Below are 15,266 nucleotides of genomic sequence, written 5' to 3' on the forward strand. Positions count from 1 at the left end.
TCTCATGCCATATGCCATAAAGATCTTTCTTTAATTTGATTGACGTTGTCCTCCACAAGCCACGACAAGGGCTCCGGTTTACAATAGAAAGGAAAGGCAAGGAGGGCGAGCAGGAGCACAGTTATCCAATGGGATCACAGGTGGGAGGGAGTTTGTCTAACTCTAGTTTTGTTCTAAGTTAGAGGGACCTACGCGTGTATGATGTCTGAAGCTTCTGCACCGTTATTCCACGCGACATTGTATTGGTACCACTGAGAGTATTTGTGCCTGGCTTTCCGTATTCTATAAAAGCAATTATTTAATCACTTTTAACTTTTGGATACACTTTTGACAACGGAGAGGTATTAATATTGGCATGTATTTTTCACTTTCCTGTTCATCAGTAACTGTATTGCGCATATAAACCATCATGCACTGCCGCTCACATACGATGCGTTTTGCTACAGGGGATTAGTGGCGAAACTTCATTGACAAGTAAGGGACGTCTGAGCACTACGGATTCATTGCATCCCAAGGATTCAATTACTACATCTAGATACTGGAGAAAATACTTCAGGGTACTCAAACAGTGGAAATATCCGTATAATTTCTGGAATTACCACAGTGAGTCGCGCACTTTTGGAATACAATGCTTTAGTGTTGGCCAAACTCGAATAAAGTTGATGCATCTTCGGCATGGACTTTTTCTAATAAAGGTGGACTTGGATTTTGACCATGGCGCTCACAGGTAGGGACTTAGGCCGGTTCCATTTGATTTTATTGATGCTATGGACTCTGTCGCAATATTCTTCATCCAGCCAAGTCCGTCAAGAGTTTCAGGTATTGGAGGAGCAACCGATTGGTACCTATGTGGGGACGATAGAGACGAGACCCAGCTTCACCTATCGCTTCAGTGAAATCCACAAACTTTTTGCAATTAATGGCACCACTGGAGTCATTTACACCTCCTCTGTGATTGACAGGGAGATTTTGCAAAGTAATGTCATCAATGTGGTGGTCCTCTCCAGCCAACCTACCTATCCTACCGAAGTTAGGATTGTTGTACTGGATATAAATGATAATTCGCCAGTGTTTCCCGACGCATCAATTGTAGTTTCGTTTAAAGAAGACGCCAGTAGTGGCAGACAAGTGATTCTGGACACCGCTACAGATTCTGACATTGGGAGTAATGGAGTGGATCACACCACCTACAGAATAGTGAATGGCAACGAGCAAAGGAAATTCCGTTTGGATATTACAGTCAATCCTAGTGGAGAGGGGGCATTCTTGCACCTCGTTTCAACTGGAGGCTTGGACAGGGAAATAACTCCCTTCTACCAACTCTTGATTGAAGTGGAGGACAAAGGAGACCCTAAAAAGTTTGGGTACCTGCAAGTAAATGTAACTATACAAGATATCAATGACAACCCCCCTATGTTTGATCATGACCAATATCAAACTAATGTTTTTGAAGATGCAGCAGTGGGTTCTAGTGTTCTGCAAATAACAGCATCAGACCAAGACGAGGGAGCTAATGCAGACATCAGGTACTTTTTAGATGAGGGAACACCTTTTCAAATCGATCCTAAAGCAGGTACCATCATTATAAAAGAACGTTTGGATTATGAGAGTAAGAAAGAATACTCTATGACTATTCATGCTATGGACAACGGTGTACCTTCTCTGTCAGGTAGGTCAGAGGCCACTATCAAACTACTGGATGTCAATGATAATGACCCAGTTGTGAAGTTTAGATATTTCCCCACCACATCTAAGTTTGCCTCTGTTGATGAAAATGCTCAGATTGGTACAGTGGTAGCCTTATTGACAGTCTCTGATTCCGACTCTCCCACAGCTAATGGTAATATATCTGTCTCAATATTGGGGGGTAATGAGCAGAGACACTTTGAAGTGCACACTTCCCCAGTTCCCAACCTAAGCTTGATCAAAGTGGCTAGTGTTCTAGACAGGGAGCGCATTTCCTCCTACAACCTGACTGTGTCGGTATCAGACAATGGCAAACCCATGGCCAGGTCCTCTTTTGCCAGCCTCGTTATTTTTGTGAATGATATCAATGACCACCCACCCATATTCCAGGAAGCCATGTACAGAGTAGATATCAGTGAAGACATTCCAAAAGGCAGCTACATTAAAGGGGTCTCTGCAACAGATGGCGACTCCGGGCAAAATGCCAACCTTCGCTACTCCCTGGTGTCTGGAAACGGTTTGGGCTGGTTTGCCATCAGTGAAAACAGTGGTCTGGTTACCAGCGCCGCTTTGTTGGATCGGGAAGTCGCATCTGAAATAGTGCTCAACATCAGTGCCAAAGACCAGGGGCTGCAACCCAAAATCTCCTACACCAAATTGATAGTCAACATAACTGACGTGAATGACCAAGTGCCCACATTTACACAGAGCACGTATCATGTGTCCCTGGTGGAGCACTCTCCGGCTGGTAGTGAGCTCCTAGTGCTGTCAGCCTCAGATGATGACCTTGGGGCCAATGGAACTATCCGGTTCTCTTTTGACACGGAGACCCCGTCTAGTGTACAAGAGTTGTTCCGCCTGGAATTTGTATCAGGCAGGTTGAGCACAGCCACACAACTGGACAGGGAGGACCAGGGGAGTTATTTACTTTACATCCAGGCTACAGACTCCGGCTGCCCCTCTCTCCACTCCATTGGTAAAGTAAACGTAACTCTGAGTGATATCAATGACAATAGGCCAGTCTTCTACCCAGTCCAGTACTTTGCCAATGTCAAAGAGAATGAACCGTCTGGCTCGTTCATAACCACTGCATTAGCCACGGACCCTGACCTGGGGAGAAATGGCACAGTGAAGTATATCATAACTGCTGGAGACACATCTAAATTTCACATTAATAGTAACTCGGGCAAAATCACCACCCTGGTGCCGCTGGATAGAGAGGAGAAGACCGCCTACCAGCTGCAGGTGACAGCAGCAGATGGTAGTGGGCTCCGTTCACACACCCAGGCCATCGTCACCATTAATGTCATAGACACACAGGACAACCCCCCTACCTTTAGTCAGAACGCCTACAGTTTTGTCATGTTTGAAAATGTGATCATTGGCACAGTTATTGGTACTGTATCTGCCACCACTGTTGATCTGAATACAAATATCACATATTTAATCACCTCAGGGGACCAGAGGGGGCTATTTACTGTCAGTAGTGCAACAGGTCAAATCAAAGCATCCAGTCAGATAGACAGAGAGGAGCAGTCTTTCTATCAACTCAAAGTCATAGCCAGAGGTGGTGAGGTAACAGGCGAGGCCCTCGTCAACATCACAGTGAAGGATTTAAATGATAACGCGCCCCATTTTATCCACACCACCGAGCATGTCAGTGCAGTGGAGAACTGGCACACAGGGCATCTGATATTCCAAGCTAAAGCTGCCGACCCTGACGAGGGCACCAATGGCATGGTGGTCTATAGCTTCAAGCAGAACCCCAAAGGCCTGTTCCACATCCATGAGAAACATGGTCTTATCACACTGACAGGGCCGCTAGAGCTCACCACCAGCTCCTACCAGGTGGAGGTCCTGGCCTCTGATATGGGGGTCCCCCTGCTCACTTCCACTCTAATGTTAACAGTCAGCGTGTACGACGTCAATGACAACTCTCCCATGTTTGATCAGCTCTCATACGAGGTCATTATTTTAGAGTCTGAACCTGTCAACAGTCGCTTTTTTAAGGTGGAAGCCACCGACAAAGACTCAGGCCTGAATGGGGAGGTTATGTATGACATAGTTGACGGGAACACAGCCGACGTATTTGGGATCTTTCCAGACGGGCAGTTGTATATTAAGGCTGAGCTAGACAGAGAAGTCCAGGACAGATATAACTTAGTGCTGGTGGCCACAGACAGGGCAGTGGAGCCACTAAGTGCCAGTGTCAATGTCAGTGTAATTCTGGACGACGTGAATGACAATCGCCCCCTCTTTAACAGTACTAATTATGTGTTCCACTTTGAGGAAGAGCAGAAGAGAGGGTCGCTGGTAGGACGAGTGTTTGCAGTGGATAAAGACTTTGGCCCCAATAGTGAGGTCAGGTACGCGTTTGAGACTCAACAGCCCAACTTTGAGCTGAACGCCATCACGGGGGACTTGACCAGTACTCTGCAGTTGGACCGTGAGTCACTAATGAGACAGAGAGGCGCCGCGGTGTTCAGCTTTACAGTAGTTTCCTCAGACCAGGGGCTCCCCAAGCCTCTGAGAGACCAGGCTAAAGTGCAGGTTTACATCCAAGACATCAATGACAACCCGCCCAAGTTCACCAAAGACATTTACCAGGCCTCCATCTCCGAGTCGGCCCAGAACATGACGCAGCTGTTGAGGGTGTCTGCCGTCGATGTGGATGAGAGCAAAAACGGACTGGTCCACTATCACATAAAGGAGGGCAACGAGGAGAGCCAGTTTACCATCGACGGCAGCTCTGGACAGGTCACACTAGTGGGAAAGCTGGACTATGAGGCGACATCCTCCTACTCGTTAAAAATTATTGCTGTTGATTCTGGAACTGTGCCCCTCTCCTCCTCCTGTATGCTCAGCATTAGCATCCAGGATGAGAATGATAACTCCCCCTCCTTCCCCAAATCTGCCATATCTGTGGATGTTCTGGAGAATATGAGGATTGGAGAGCTGGTGGCCTCAGTGACAGCCACTGACTCTGATTCGGGTCATAACACAGACATAACATACAGCATCACAGCCACAAACAACCACGGGACATTTAGCATTAGCCCCAACACAGGGAGCATCTTCCTAGTAAAAAAGATGGATTTTGAAACTCAGTCTTTTTACAAACTGAATATCACTGCAAAGGACAATGGGAGACCACCAAGGTCCTCAACAATTCCTGTGGTCATTCATGTCAGAGATTTCAATGACAATCCTCCTATATTTACCCCTGGTGACATTTTTAAATCCATTCCTGAAAATATGCCCCTCTCTGCATCAGTAATGACAATCACTGCTCATGACACGGATGCGGACATTAACGGACAGCTGGAATACTCCATAGTTCAACAGACACCCAGGGGAGGTCATTTCAGCATTGACTCCAGCAGTGGGCTCATATTCACAAACAAGGAGATTGACAGAGAATTCTCCAATCTCTTTGAGTTGACAGTTAAAGCCACTGACCAGGCAGTTCCTGTGGAATTCCGGCGCTTTGCCTTGAAAAATGTCACAATATGGGTGACGGACCTGAATGACAATGTCCCCACGTTTGTTTCCCAGAATGCTCTGGTTGCAGAGTCCACCATAGTCATTGGCTCCATCCTCACGACGGTGGTGGCGTTCGATCCTGACGAGGGCTCCAACGGCGAGGTGGAGTACGAGCTGGTGAAGGGGGACTCGGACACGTTCATCATGGACCGCTACAGTGGGGATATCCGCTTGGCCTCACAGCTGGTGCCGTCTCGCCTCATCTACAGCCTGACCGTGTCGGCCACCGACCATGGCTCGGATAGGAAGACCTCCAGGACCGAGCTCGCCATAATCCTCCAGGGCGCCGATGGGCCCGTCTTCTCCCAGCCCAAATACATCACCATCCTGAAGGAGGGCCAACCACCGGGCACCAACGTCATCTCCCTGGATGCCTCCAGCCCCAGAGGCTCAGCCACCAAGGTGGAATTTTTCATTGTGTCAGTCCGCAGCGGCAGCAAGGCCATGGGACGCCTGTTCACCATAGGCCGCCATACTGGAGTGATCCAGACCGCAGCCGAGCTGGACCGGGAACAGGGCTCTGACCTCTACCTGGTGGATGTGTACGCCATCGAGACGGACGCCAGTCATCCCAGGACACAGAGAGCTGAGGTTAGTAGTGCGTTTATTCCTCTTCTCTTTTTGGAGGGCAATGGCTTCTTCACATTGTGGTCGATGGCATCCAGACAGCATAACTGGAACCCGTACAGCCGTTGAAGTCGTTTAGTGGGATTAAATGAAATGAGATCAAGGTTTCGACTGGAAAACCTGGGAGTGAAAGGAAAATATCCAAGTCGCACATAAAACAGGTATACCTAGTGCATTCGTCTGCACATTAATTACATTCCTTTTTTAAATATATTGCTAAAAGTTCTGTGTTACATAAAATGGACATGAGTAAGTAGGCCTTGGTTTTTGGCAAGATAATTGTATTGTTCCAGTTCCCAAAAAGTACTGGCCATAACAATCCTTCTAGCATTGGTCTGTGTTTTCTGGGAAGGGGAAATGAGTGCCTCGTATCCTGTGTTTCTGCTGTGCTCATGCTGTTATGAACTTGGATATTCTTATCAGTGAATAAGAACTACACAAATCAAGACTTAGCACTTTTTCTATTTGCAGGCATTAATCATCCTGGGTTGCTTCATATGAAAAAGATCCATTATGAATTGTTCTAGGTTTCTATAGGTAGTAATGGAACACACAATGAAAATATCATGATGAGTTAGTGCAGGTAGACTATATCAGGATAATATCACAGAGTTTTAAGCCTGAGGCTGTTTTGGTTTAAGGGTGTTCCTGTGGTACTCTCCTCCACCACTGGGCCGGGCTCTGCAGGCAATATGTGACCATTAAAATTGCATGACCTCCTAAGACTGTGAAAAGATTTTTGGGGAGAGGAAAAGGGGAAGAAATCTCGAAGACTGAAACCTAAGCTCTCTATTCAGTTTGCATTATGTGATGCACCTCTTCCCTTGGGGGTGGAGTTAAATCCTCTGAATTTGAGTGCTGAAACTGTAAACCCAGCTTTGGGTGGTTAAGCCCTAGCCACTCCTCAGATTTAAAACATGTGATTCTATATGCTATATATGTGTTTTGGAAATTTCAACTGGAACCTAGAATTTCATGTTATTACAGGCTTGATGATACGCATTTATAAATTGGAGTTTTCTGAGCACAACCAGAAAAGATTTCACTGCTGCTTCCTTCAAGAAAATGTGTTTTTTATTATTGGAAGTTGCTTGCAAAGGGCCTATCCTGAAACGCTCTAACAGTATGACAGTAATCAGATGCTTTGACAGTTTTTGTGGATACCACTTCAACCATTACAAATACTGAAATTGAAATCCAATACAGTAATCGGTTATTTGGAGGCAAACTCAAATATGATTAAAATCACAGATTTGGCAAAATGGCGTTAAGTCATTTAACTTAATGTTAGTTTGGTCAAATGGGGATATCAAATGCTCTCCCGTTTTGCCTGCACCACCACAGATACTAATCTCTTCGTTTGAAAACTCTGCAGTCGATCAGAGAAATAATGCTTAACATATTTCTTAGGTTTTCCATGTACAAACCCTGTTCTCAAAGTCCAGTGACGTTTTATACTTTTTCTGTCCTCTAAGAGATGACTTAAACATACCCCATAACTGTATAGGCACTCTCTTTATTGTTAGTTCTGAAGTGTAATAGCTCTTTGATGGTTTTAAACTACCTTTCCTGTGGGTGATAATGGCCTTTTAGATATGCCCTACTTTAAAGTAGTCTCAGGTACTGTACTGCTCAGCAGTGGGACATATGACAGGCTAAGGTTTTGGGCTTAGACTGATACATTTCATAAAAATAACTTTTAAGGTCCCTAAAGAGGGAAACGTTTTCACTTTCTCAGCTTAAAATCCATTCGCCTTTTATAAGTAGTCATATCGATTATTGAAAAACCTTTGACAGCTGCTTTTCTTGTGCTTTGCACTGTGCACAATGTTTTGGATAGACTAGAAGAAAGAATTCAGTTGAGTATGCCGTCTCAATGATTGGTATCATAAACAACCTGACATAGCGCTGAGCTTGCTATGAAACAGCTGACTTGTTTTGAAAATGCCTCTTGGTATCAAATTAAGTGAGTATAATTGCCATTGTTTGTTGATTTGTTTTTTTCCGTCTTTTGGGATTCAGAGTTTGCTTTGATAGCAGAACATGTTGTAACAACCTGCTTAAGAACATGTAACAATCTGCTTTAGAATATGTTGTAACGACCTGCTTTAGAACATGTTGTAACAACCTGCTTTAGAACGTGTAACAACCTGCTTAAGAACATGTAACAACCTGCTTTAGAACGTGTAACAACCTGCTTAAGAACATGTAACAACCTGCTTTAGAACGTGTAACAACCTGCTTAAGAACATGTAACAACCTGCTTTAGAACGTGTAACAACCTGCTTAAGAACATGTAACAACCTGCTTAAGAACATGTAACAACCTGCTTTAGAACATGTAACAACCTGCTTTAGAACGTGTAACAACCTGCTTAAGAACATGTAACAACCTGCTTTAGAACGTGTAACAACCTGCTTAAGAACATGTAACAACCTGCTTTAGAACGTGTAACAACCTGCTTAAGAACATGTAACAACCTGCTTTAGAACGTGTAACAACCTGCTTTAGAACATGTAACAACCTGCTTTAGAACATGTAACAACCTGCTTAAGAACATGTAACAACCTGCTTAAGAACATGTAACAACCTGCTTTAGAACATGTTGTAACAACCTGCTTTAGAACATGTTGTAACAACCTGCTTAAGAACATGTAACAACCTGCTTTAGAACATGTTGTAACAACCTTCTTAAGAACATGTAACAACCTGCTTTAGAACGTGTAACAACCTGCTTAAGAACATGTAACAACCTGCTTTAGAATGTGTAACAACCTGCTTAAGAACATGTAACAACCTGCTTTAGAACGTGTAACAACCTGCTTTAGAACATGTTGTAACGACCTGCTTTAGAACATGTTGTAACAACCTGCTTTAGAACATATTGTAATAACCTGCTTTAGAACATGTTGTAACGACCTGCTTTAGAACATGTTGTAACGACCTGCTTTAGAACATGTTGTAACGACCTGCTTTAGAACATGTTGTAACAACCTGTTTCAGAACATGTTGTAACGACCTGCTTTAGAACATGTTGTAACAACCTGCTTTAGAACATGTTGTAACAACCTGCTTTAGAACATGTTGTAATAACCTGTTTTAGAACATGTTGTAACAACCTGTTTCAGAACATGTTGTAACGACCTGCTTTAGAACATGTTGTAACAACCTGCTTTAGAACATGTTGTAACAACCTGCTTTTGAACATGTTGTAACGACCTGCTTTAGAACATGTTGTAACAACCTGCTTTAGAACATGTTGTAACAACCTGCTTTAGAACATGTTGTAACAACCGGCTTTAGAACATGTTGTAACGACCTGCTTTAGAACATGTTGTAACAACCTGCTTTAGAACATGTTGTAACAATCTGCTTTAGAACATGTTGTAACAACCTGCTTTAGAACATGTTGTAACGACCTGCTTTAGAACATGTTGTAACGACCTGCTTTAGAACATGTTGTAATAACCTGCTTTAGAACATATTGTAACAACCTGCTTTAGAACATGTTGTAACAATCTGCTTTAGAACATGTTGTAACAACCTGCTTTAGAACATGTTGTAATAACCTGCTTTAGAACATGTTGTAACAACCTGCTTTAGAACATGTTATAACGACCTGCTTTAGAACATGTTGTAACAACCGGCTTTAGAACATGTTGTAACGACCTGCTTTAGTACATGTTGTAATAACCTGTTTCAGAACGTGTTGTAACAATCTGCTTTAGAACATATTGTAACAATCTGCTTTAGAACATGTTGTAACGACCTGCTTTAGAACATATTGTAACGACCTGCTTTAGAACATGTTGTAACGACCTGCTTTAGAACATGTTGTAACGACCTGCTTTAGAACATGTTGTAACGACCTGCTTTAGAACATATTGTAACGACCTGCTTTAGAACATGTTGTAACGACCTGCTTTAGAACATGTTGTAACGACCTGCTTTAGAACATGTTGTAACGACCTGCTTTAGAACATGTTGTAACGACCTGCTTTAGAACATGTTGTAACGACCTGCTTTAGAACATGTTGTAACGACCTGCTTTAGAACATGTTGTAACGACCTGCTTTAGAACATGTTGTAACGACCTGCTTTAGAACATGTTGTAACAACCTGCTTTAGAACATGTTGTAACGACCTGCTTTAGAACATGTTGTAACAACCTGCTTTAGAACATGTTGTAACGACCTGCTTTAGAACATGTTGTAACAACCTGTTTCAGAACATGTTGTAACAACCTGGTTTATTGCTTGACCTTAGAGTCAATATTGGTCAGGGTGTCTGGCCGTCTCTCTCTCTCTCTCTCTCTCTCTCTCTCTCTCTCTCTCTCTCTCTCTCTCTCTCTCTCTCTCTCTCTCTCTCTGTTATTTTCACTCTCTGCCCTTCTCGCTCTCTCTCCACTCTCACACTCTCAAGCCCACTCCCTCCAGCTCCAGCCTTAATTGTTTTCTTTTGCTCATTGTGAAAATGAATAAAGGATCTTTTAGGAGAGAGCCTGAAGTGCTACATCACTTCTTGCCCCGCCGAAATCATTGTTCCTTCTGGAAATAAACACTGCCGACCGCAACAGTCCTTCCTTTGTTTTGCCTTCACAGATATAGTGTTGCTCCGCTCTGGCACTGGTTCAGTGGGCTTTGTTATTTTTTGTCTGTGCCAGCGTCATTCACTGACAGATTTAGGGTTGTGTATGGGACCCCCTCCTCCCTGACGGAGGAATAGGGAAGTGGGAGTTTGAGTGGAGAAAAAAAATACTTGGGATACGTTTCGGATCATCTCACAAACTGAGGAGGGGGGCATCAGCATTCTGCCTGGTGGCCTGGTGTTCGGGTGGCTTGGTGTTCAGGTGGCCTGGTGTTCGGGTGGCCTGGTGTTCCGGTGGCCTGGTTTTCGGGTGGCCTGGTGTTCCGGTGGCCTGGTGTTTCGGTGGCCTGGTGTTCCGGTGGCCTGGTGTTCTGGACATCGCAACAGGGGAATGCAGATGGCTAGATAGACAGCTCTTATTTGTGTTTATTTTACTCAGGACAGTGGAGTTGACCCCCTTTCTTCATTATCTCTCTCCCATCTTTCTCTTCCTCACACTTTCTTTTTCTTGAATCCCCCTCTCCTCTGCAAGGAACATTTTGTCCGGACAATAACCCTCTATCGTCTTGTATACTTCGAAACAGTTGGAAAAACAGACTGTTTATTAATGTAACCCCGCAGTTAGAAGCATGATTACTGGACATGAAATAGACTGCGAATCAACCTTGAATGTCTTAACATGCTTGGTGTCAGTGCAGCACACTTAAACCAGACCTGGGTTCTAATAGTCTTTATTTAATTTGAAATACTGTAGCTGTGCTTGATTCAGCTCAATCAAATGCTCAAAGTATTTTAAAGAAAACAACTACTGTTTGAACCCAGGTCCGATAAACTCCTCAGACTTGAACCGTGAGGAAATGTGATTAGGGCATTAGTAGCGGGTGGAGTGCTTAATGTAGTGTAGATAGAAAAGCACTATGAAACGTAAAACCTCTACAGGCAGGTCAACAAGGTAGAGCCAGGGCTGCGCTGCCCTGGTACCATATGATATGGTTGTTATTATGGGGGAGGAAGGGTTTCTGAGGCAAGCGAGACAGTAAATTCACCGGGTAAATTGGCTGGATATGTGTTTTGTAACGGTCATCGCCAGGGTTCTCACAGCCTTCATGGAGTTGATGCGTATGCTGGTCCTCCCATGTAGGTGGTCGTCTCTGAGGTCAAAGTTGAGACAAACAGGAGACACTCTCTAAGTGCCTGTCTTTTACGAGACACAAACTATAAACCCCTCCTCACAGGCATGCAGGGAGAAAAACACACACACACACACACACACACACACACACACACACACACACACACACACACACACACACACACACACACAAACACACACACACACACACACACACACACACACACACACACACACACACACACACACACACACACACACACAGCTGCCCTATTATTTTGTTTCCAGTGTTTTATTTAATAGGTGGATTACAGGGCTAAAGGTCAAGTAGCGTGTTCAAGTTCATACATATTATCTTCCATGCCAATGAAATCAACACTCCAGTTGTCATGCTACCACTTTAAAGCATTCCCCCTGGAAGAATTACTGTAACTGTTACAATATCAATGCTGTTCCAGTGATAGCATTGTGGGGCATGTCCCCACAACACAGAAGCCACACTAAGCCGTCTCTGTTTACTTGTTAAACTTTCTCTCTATCTCTCCTGGTTTCAAAGCTAGCGGCAATCGTCGCTCACAATGAGCGTTTGTTTAGCAACGATGATACACTCAGGGTTCATGTTGAAAACAAGGCTGTAGGTCCTTATCCAGGCCATGTGTTGCTAAGTCTCTCTCCCCCCCGTACTGTATATACACCATAAAATGTGCCGACAAAATAGCAGATCAAACGTATATTTAGCACACATCAATTCAGTAGTTTTATTCATAGAATATAAATGTCATTGAACATAAATGCTATAAGCACTACATTAGGTCGACTAATGTCAACAAAGGGTCAACCTCAGACCACAGACTGACCATATGTTTCAAAACGGTCTTTAAACGGTCTTCTCTGTCTGCTGCCTCATTCTGCTCCTCCATTCGACTCGGTCGTCTTCCAAAGAGAGCACAGGTTTCCAGTTAGAATAATAAATGAATGTGGCGAGAGATGTGCACGCTCCAAAGAGCTCGCATGGACTTTATTTTGACTTCTGTGAATTTGGTTGTTTCGCCTCATTTGCAGGTCATTCCTCGTCTTTTCAGCACACATGGTCCGAGCACAGAGGCTGGTCGAGTATCAGGTCCACTGGGAATGTCCTGCTGTTTTGGTCTATGGAACAAATGATCAAACAACAACAGGGCCATAGGCTTACTGGGTAACTTTGAATAGGAATGTCTTGATTGGCTAACTGGTGTAGGTCTAACCTGTTGTTAGCATCCAGCCGATATAGAAACGGGTTCAAGCTGATAAACTGTGTCTTCGGGTGTTGTTTACTTTCTGTTATTAACGTTACACTCACGTTATTATTGTGTAGTAACAGGATAGTAATGTAATCATCTACAATGTGGTTATTGTAATAGCTATGCTGCTCAAGTCCACTAAACTTGACTGGTCTGTAAAGGAGCTGTTACTGTAAATCTTGTCCAATTCCAGCAAAAAAAGATTCCACTACTTGGACTAGTAAAAAGTTAGTAGTCTGAGAAAGAGAGTGTGCAAGGGAGATTGGGGAGAGGTGTGTGTTGGGGAGATTGGGGAGAGGTGTGTTGGGGAGATTGGGGAGAGGTGTGTGTTGGGCAGATTGGGGAGAGGTGTGTGTTGGGGAGATTGGGGAGAGGTGTGTGTGTGTGTGTGAGGGGGTGGGAGGGGTGGATTTTGGATCATTTTCAATGCAGTAATAATTGATCCCAGCTACGGAATGATTTGTTCTACACGTGACTGACACTGCAACACACACACACACACACACCTCCTCCTAGGCCTCCATTGTTTTCTCTGGAAAAAATTACATTGCATCTCCATTTCATATTGAAAGAAAAACGCTCCTGTACTTTTAGAGATCTCGATTCCCAGACCCTATATCATCAGCACCTTTCAGGTGCCATTAAGTCACGTGACGTCACCCCTGTGACATCAAACGAGAGGGGGGATAGAGGATGTGAGTTTTTTTCAAAGTCTAAACCCCGTCCTCTTCTCTTTCAGCCTGCATTTGATAGCCTTCCTGTCCCAGGAAGGCTATCTCCCGCAGGCAGACAGATAATTTAGGAGCGGAGAGAGAGATGGAGAGAAAGGAGGGAGGTGGAGATGAGGAGGGGGGGATTGAGGTTTGAGCTGCGGGAGAGGGCCAGAGTGAGCTTCAGCAGCGTCAGGCCTGGAGACAAGGAGAGAGAGACTGGTTCCAGAGAAGAAAGTTCATGTTATTGTTGTCTTCCCTCTTATTTTAGGAGTTTTCCATCAAGAGGGGAAAAAGGTGCAGGGCAGTCTACTGTATCCTGGCTGTGTCAGAAGGTTTTGACGGTGAAGGGTGATTTAAGCTTTACCTGTTTTTATAGTGTTGGCAGGTGTTTATTTAAAAATTATGTATGGAGTAGTGTGTGTGTGGGGGGGGGGGGGGTGCATGTGTGCTTTGAAGCATCTCTCTAAATTCACTTTTTATTAGCTTTCATTATACATGCACACCAGCGTGTAACTGAATAGTTATGGCATGTTTGGCAATTGATAAAAGAGGAACTACTCTTGAAAATATGTTGGCCTTTTCATATGACAGAAGTAATGCTCACTAAAGATAGACCATATTCTGCTATATTAAAAGTGAGCTGAATCAAGCAGACAACTTTGGCTCATGAGATATTTTTCAAAAGCTATTCTCCCAAAACAAGTTTGTAGTCTCCAAGAGTTTCTAAAGAAGATTTTAGAGGATGGCCACACGATTTACATTGAAAAATGGAGTTAAGACTATTTAAGTCTCAAAACAAATGGATTGAATTCGCACGGCAACAAATATACCTTGCCTTAATAACAAAACAACACTTTTGTTTACACAATTCTAACAACTGACATCTCCAGTTTGAGTGAGAAACAGCGCTCTCCTCTCGGCCATTTTGGTGAGTGCAACCTTTTTCTCCCCCCTCTGGTAAGGCTGCCTAATTGAAAACATCTGGGTGAAGCACTTTTTTCGGGGCAGCAATGTTGGGGCCAGCCAACGTGACTCAGGCTCTCATTCCTGATTGGGTACCTAAGCAGCTCTCTCTGAGCTTTGTTGTCAGGCAAAAGTTATGCTTTTATTAAACCAGACGATATCACAAGGAGCAAAGGGAAACCTTTTACTGTTTGTGCTCCGTATGTTGGGACACAGAAACAGTTCCTCTGCTTTCGATTACACACGTTGACATTGTGCTATTTTTTTCCCCTCCTCAACTTTTCCTATTGCTGGAGTGGCCTAGTTAGACCAGCTGTACTGTATCTATTCCTATTGTGTGTGTGTGTGTGTGTGTGTGTGTGTGTGTGTGTGTGTGTGTGTGTGTGTGTGTGTGTGTGTGTGTGTGTGTGTGTGTGTGTGTGTGTGTGTGTGTGTGTGTGTGTGCGTGTGTGTATGTGCGAAAGCGGGCGAATGCAGGTATGTTTATCACACTTAACAGAGGCTGTTAACTCAAGAAATGCCTTATTTTTGGGCCAAAGGAGCATGCAATGTCCAACAGGCGAAATATGCTGGCTGAAGTATTGTGTTCTGATATCTCCCCTGTTGATAGGAACTTCCTAATGAAGTTTGCTCTTAATGGAATTAGTTTCCATGGACATCATGCACTGTAATCATACATTGGGAGTAGTTTCCCTGGACATCATGCACTGTAATCATACATTGAAAGTCACCACA

The 15,266-nt window shown here is 44.0% G+C and overlaps 1 protein-coding gene across 1 annotated transcript in view; it reads left to right on the plus strand.

Annotated features, from left to right (window-relative positions):
• The first annotated feature begins 762 nt into the window (after window positions 1-762).
• The window catches only part of LOC120046971 (protocadherin Fat 4-like), a 103,165-nt gene continuing 88,661 nt past the window's right edge, over window positions 763-15,266 (plus strand). The window contains exon 1 of the mRNA XM_038992522.1: window positions 763-5,820. Coding sequence (XP_038848450.1) covers window positions 763-5,820 — 5,058 coding nt within the window. The remainder of the gene's footprint in view (window positions 5,821-15,266) is intronic.

This window comes from Salvelinus namaycush, chromosome 5 (genome assembly GCF_016432855.1).
Source record: "Salvelinus namaycush isolate Seneca chromosome 5, SaNama_1.0, whole genome shotgun sequence".
NCBI classification, from domain to species: Eukaryota; Metazoa; Chordata; class Actinopteri; order Salmoniformes; family Salmonidae; genus Salvelinus; species Salvelinus namaycush.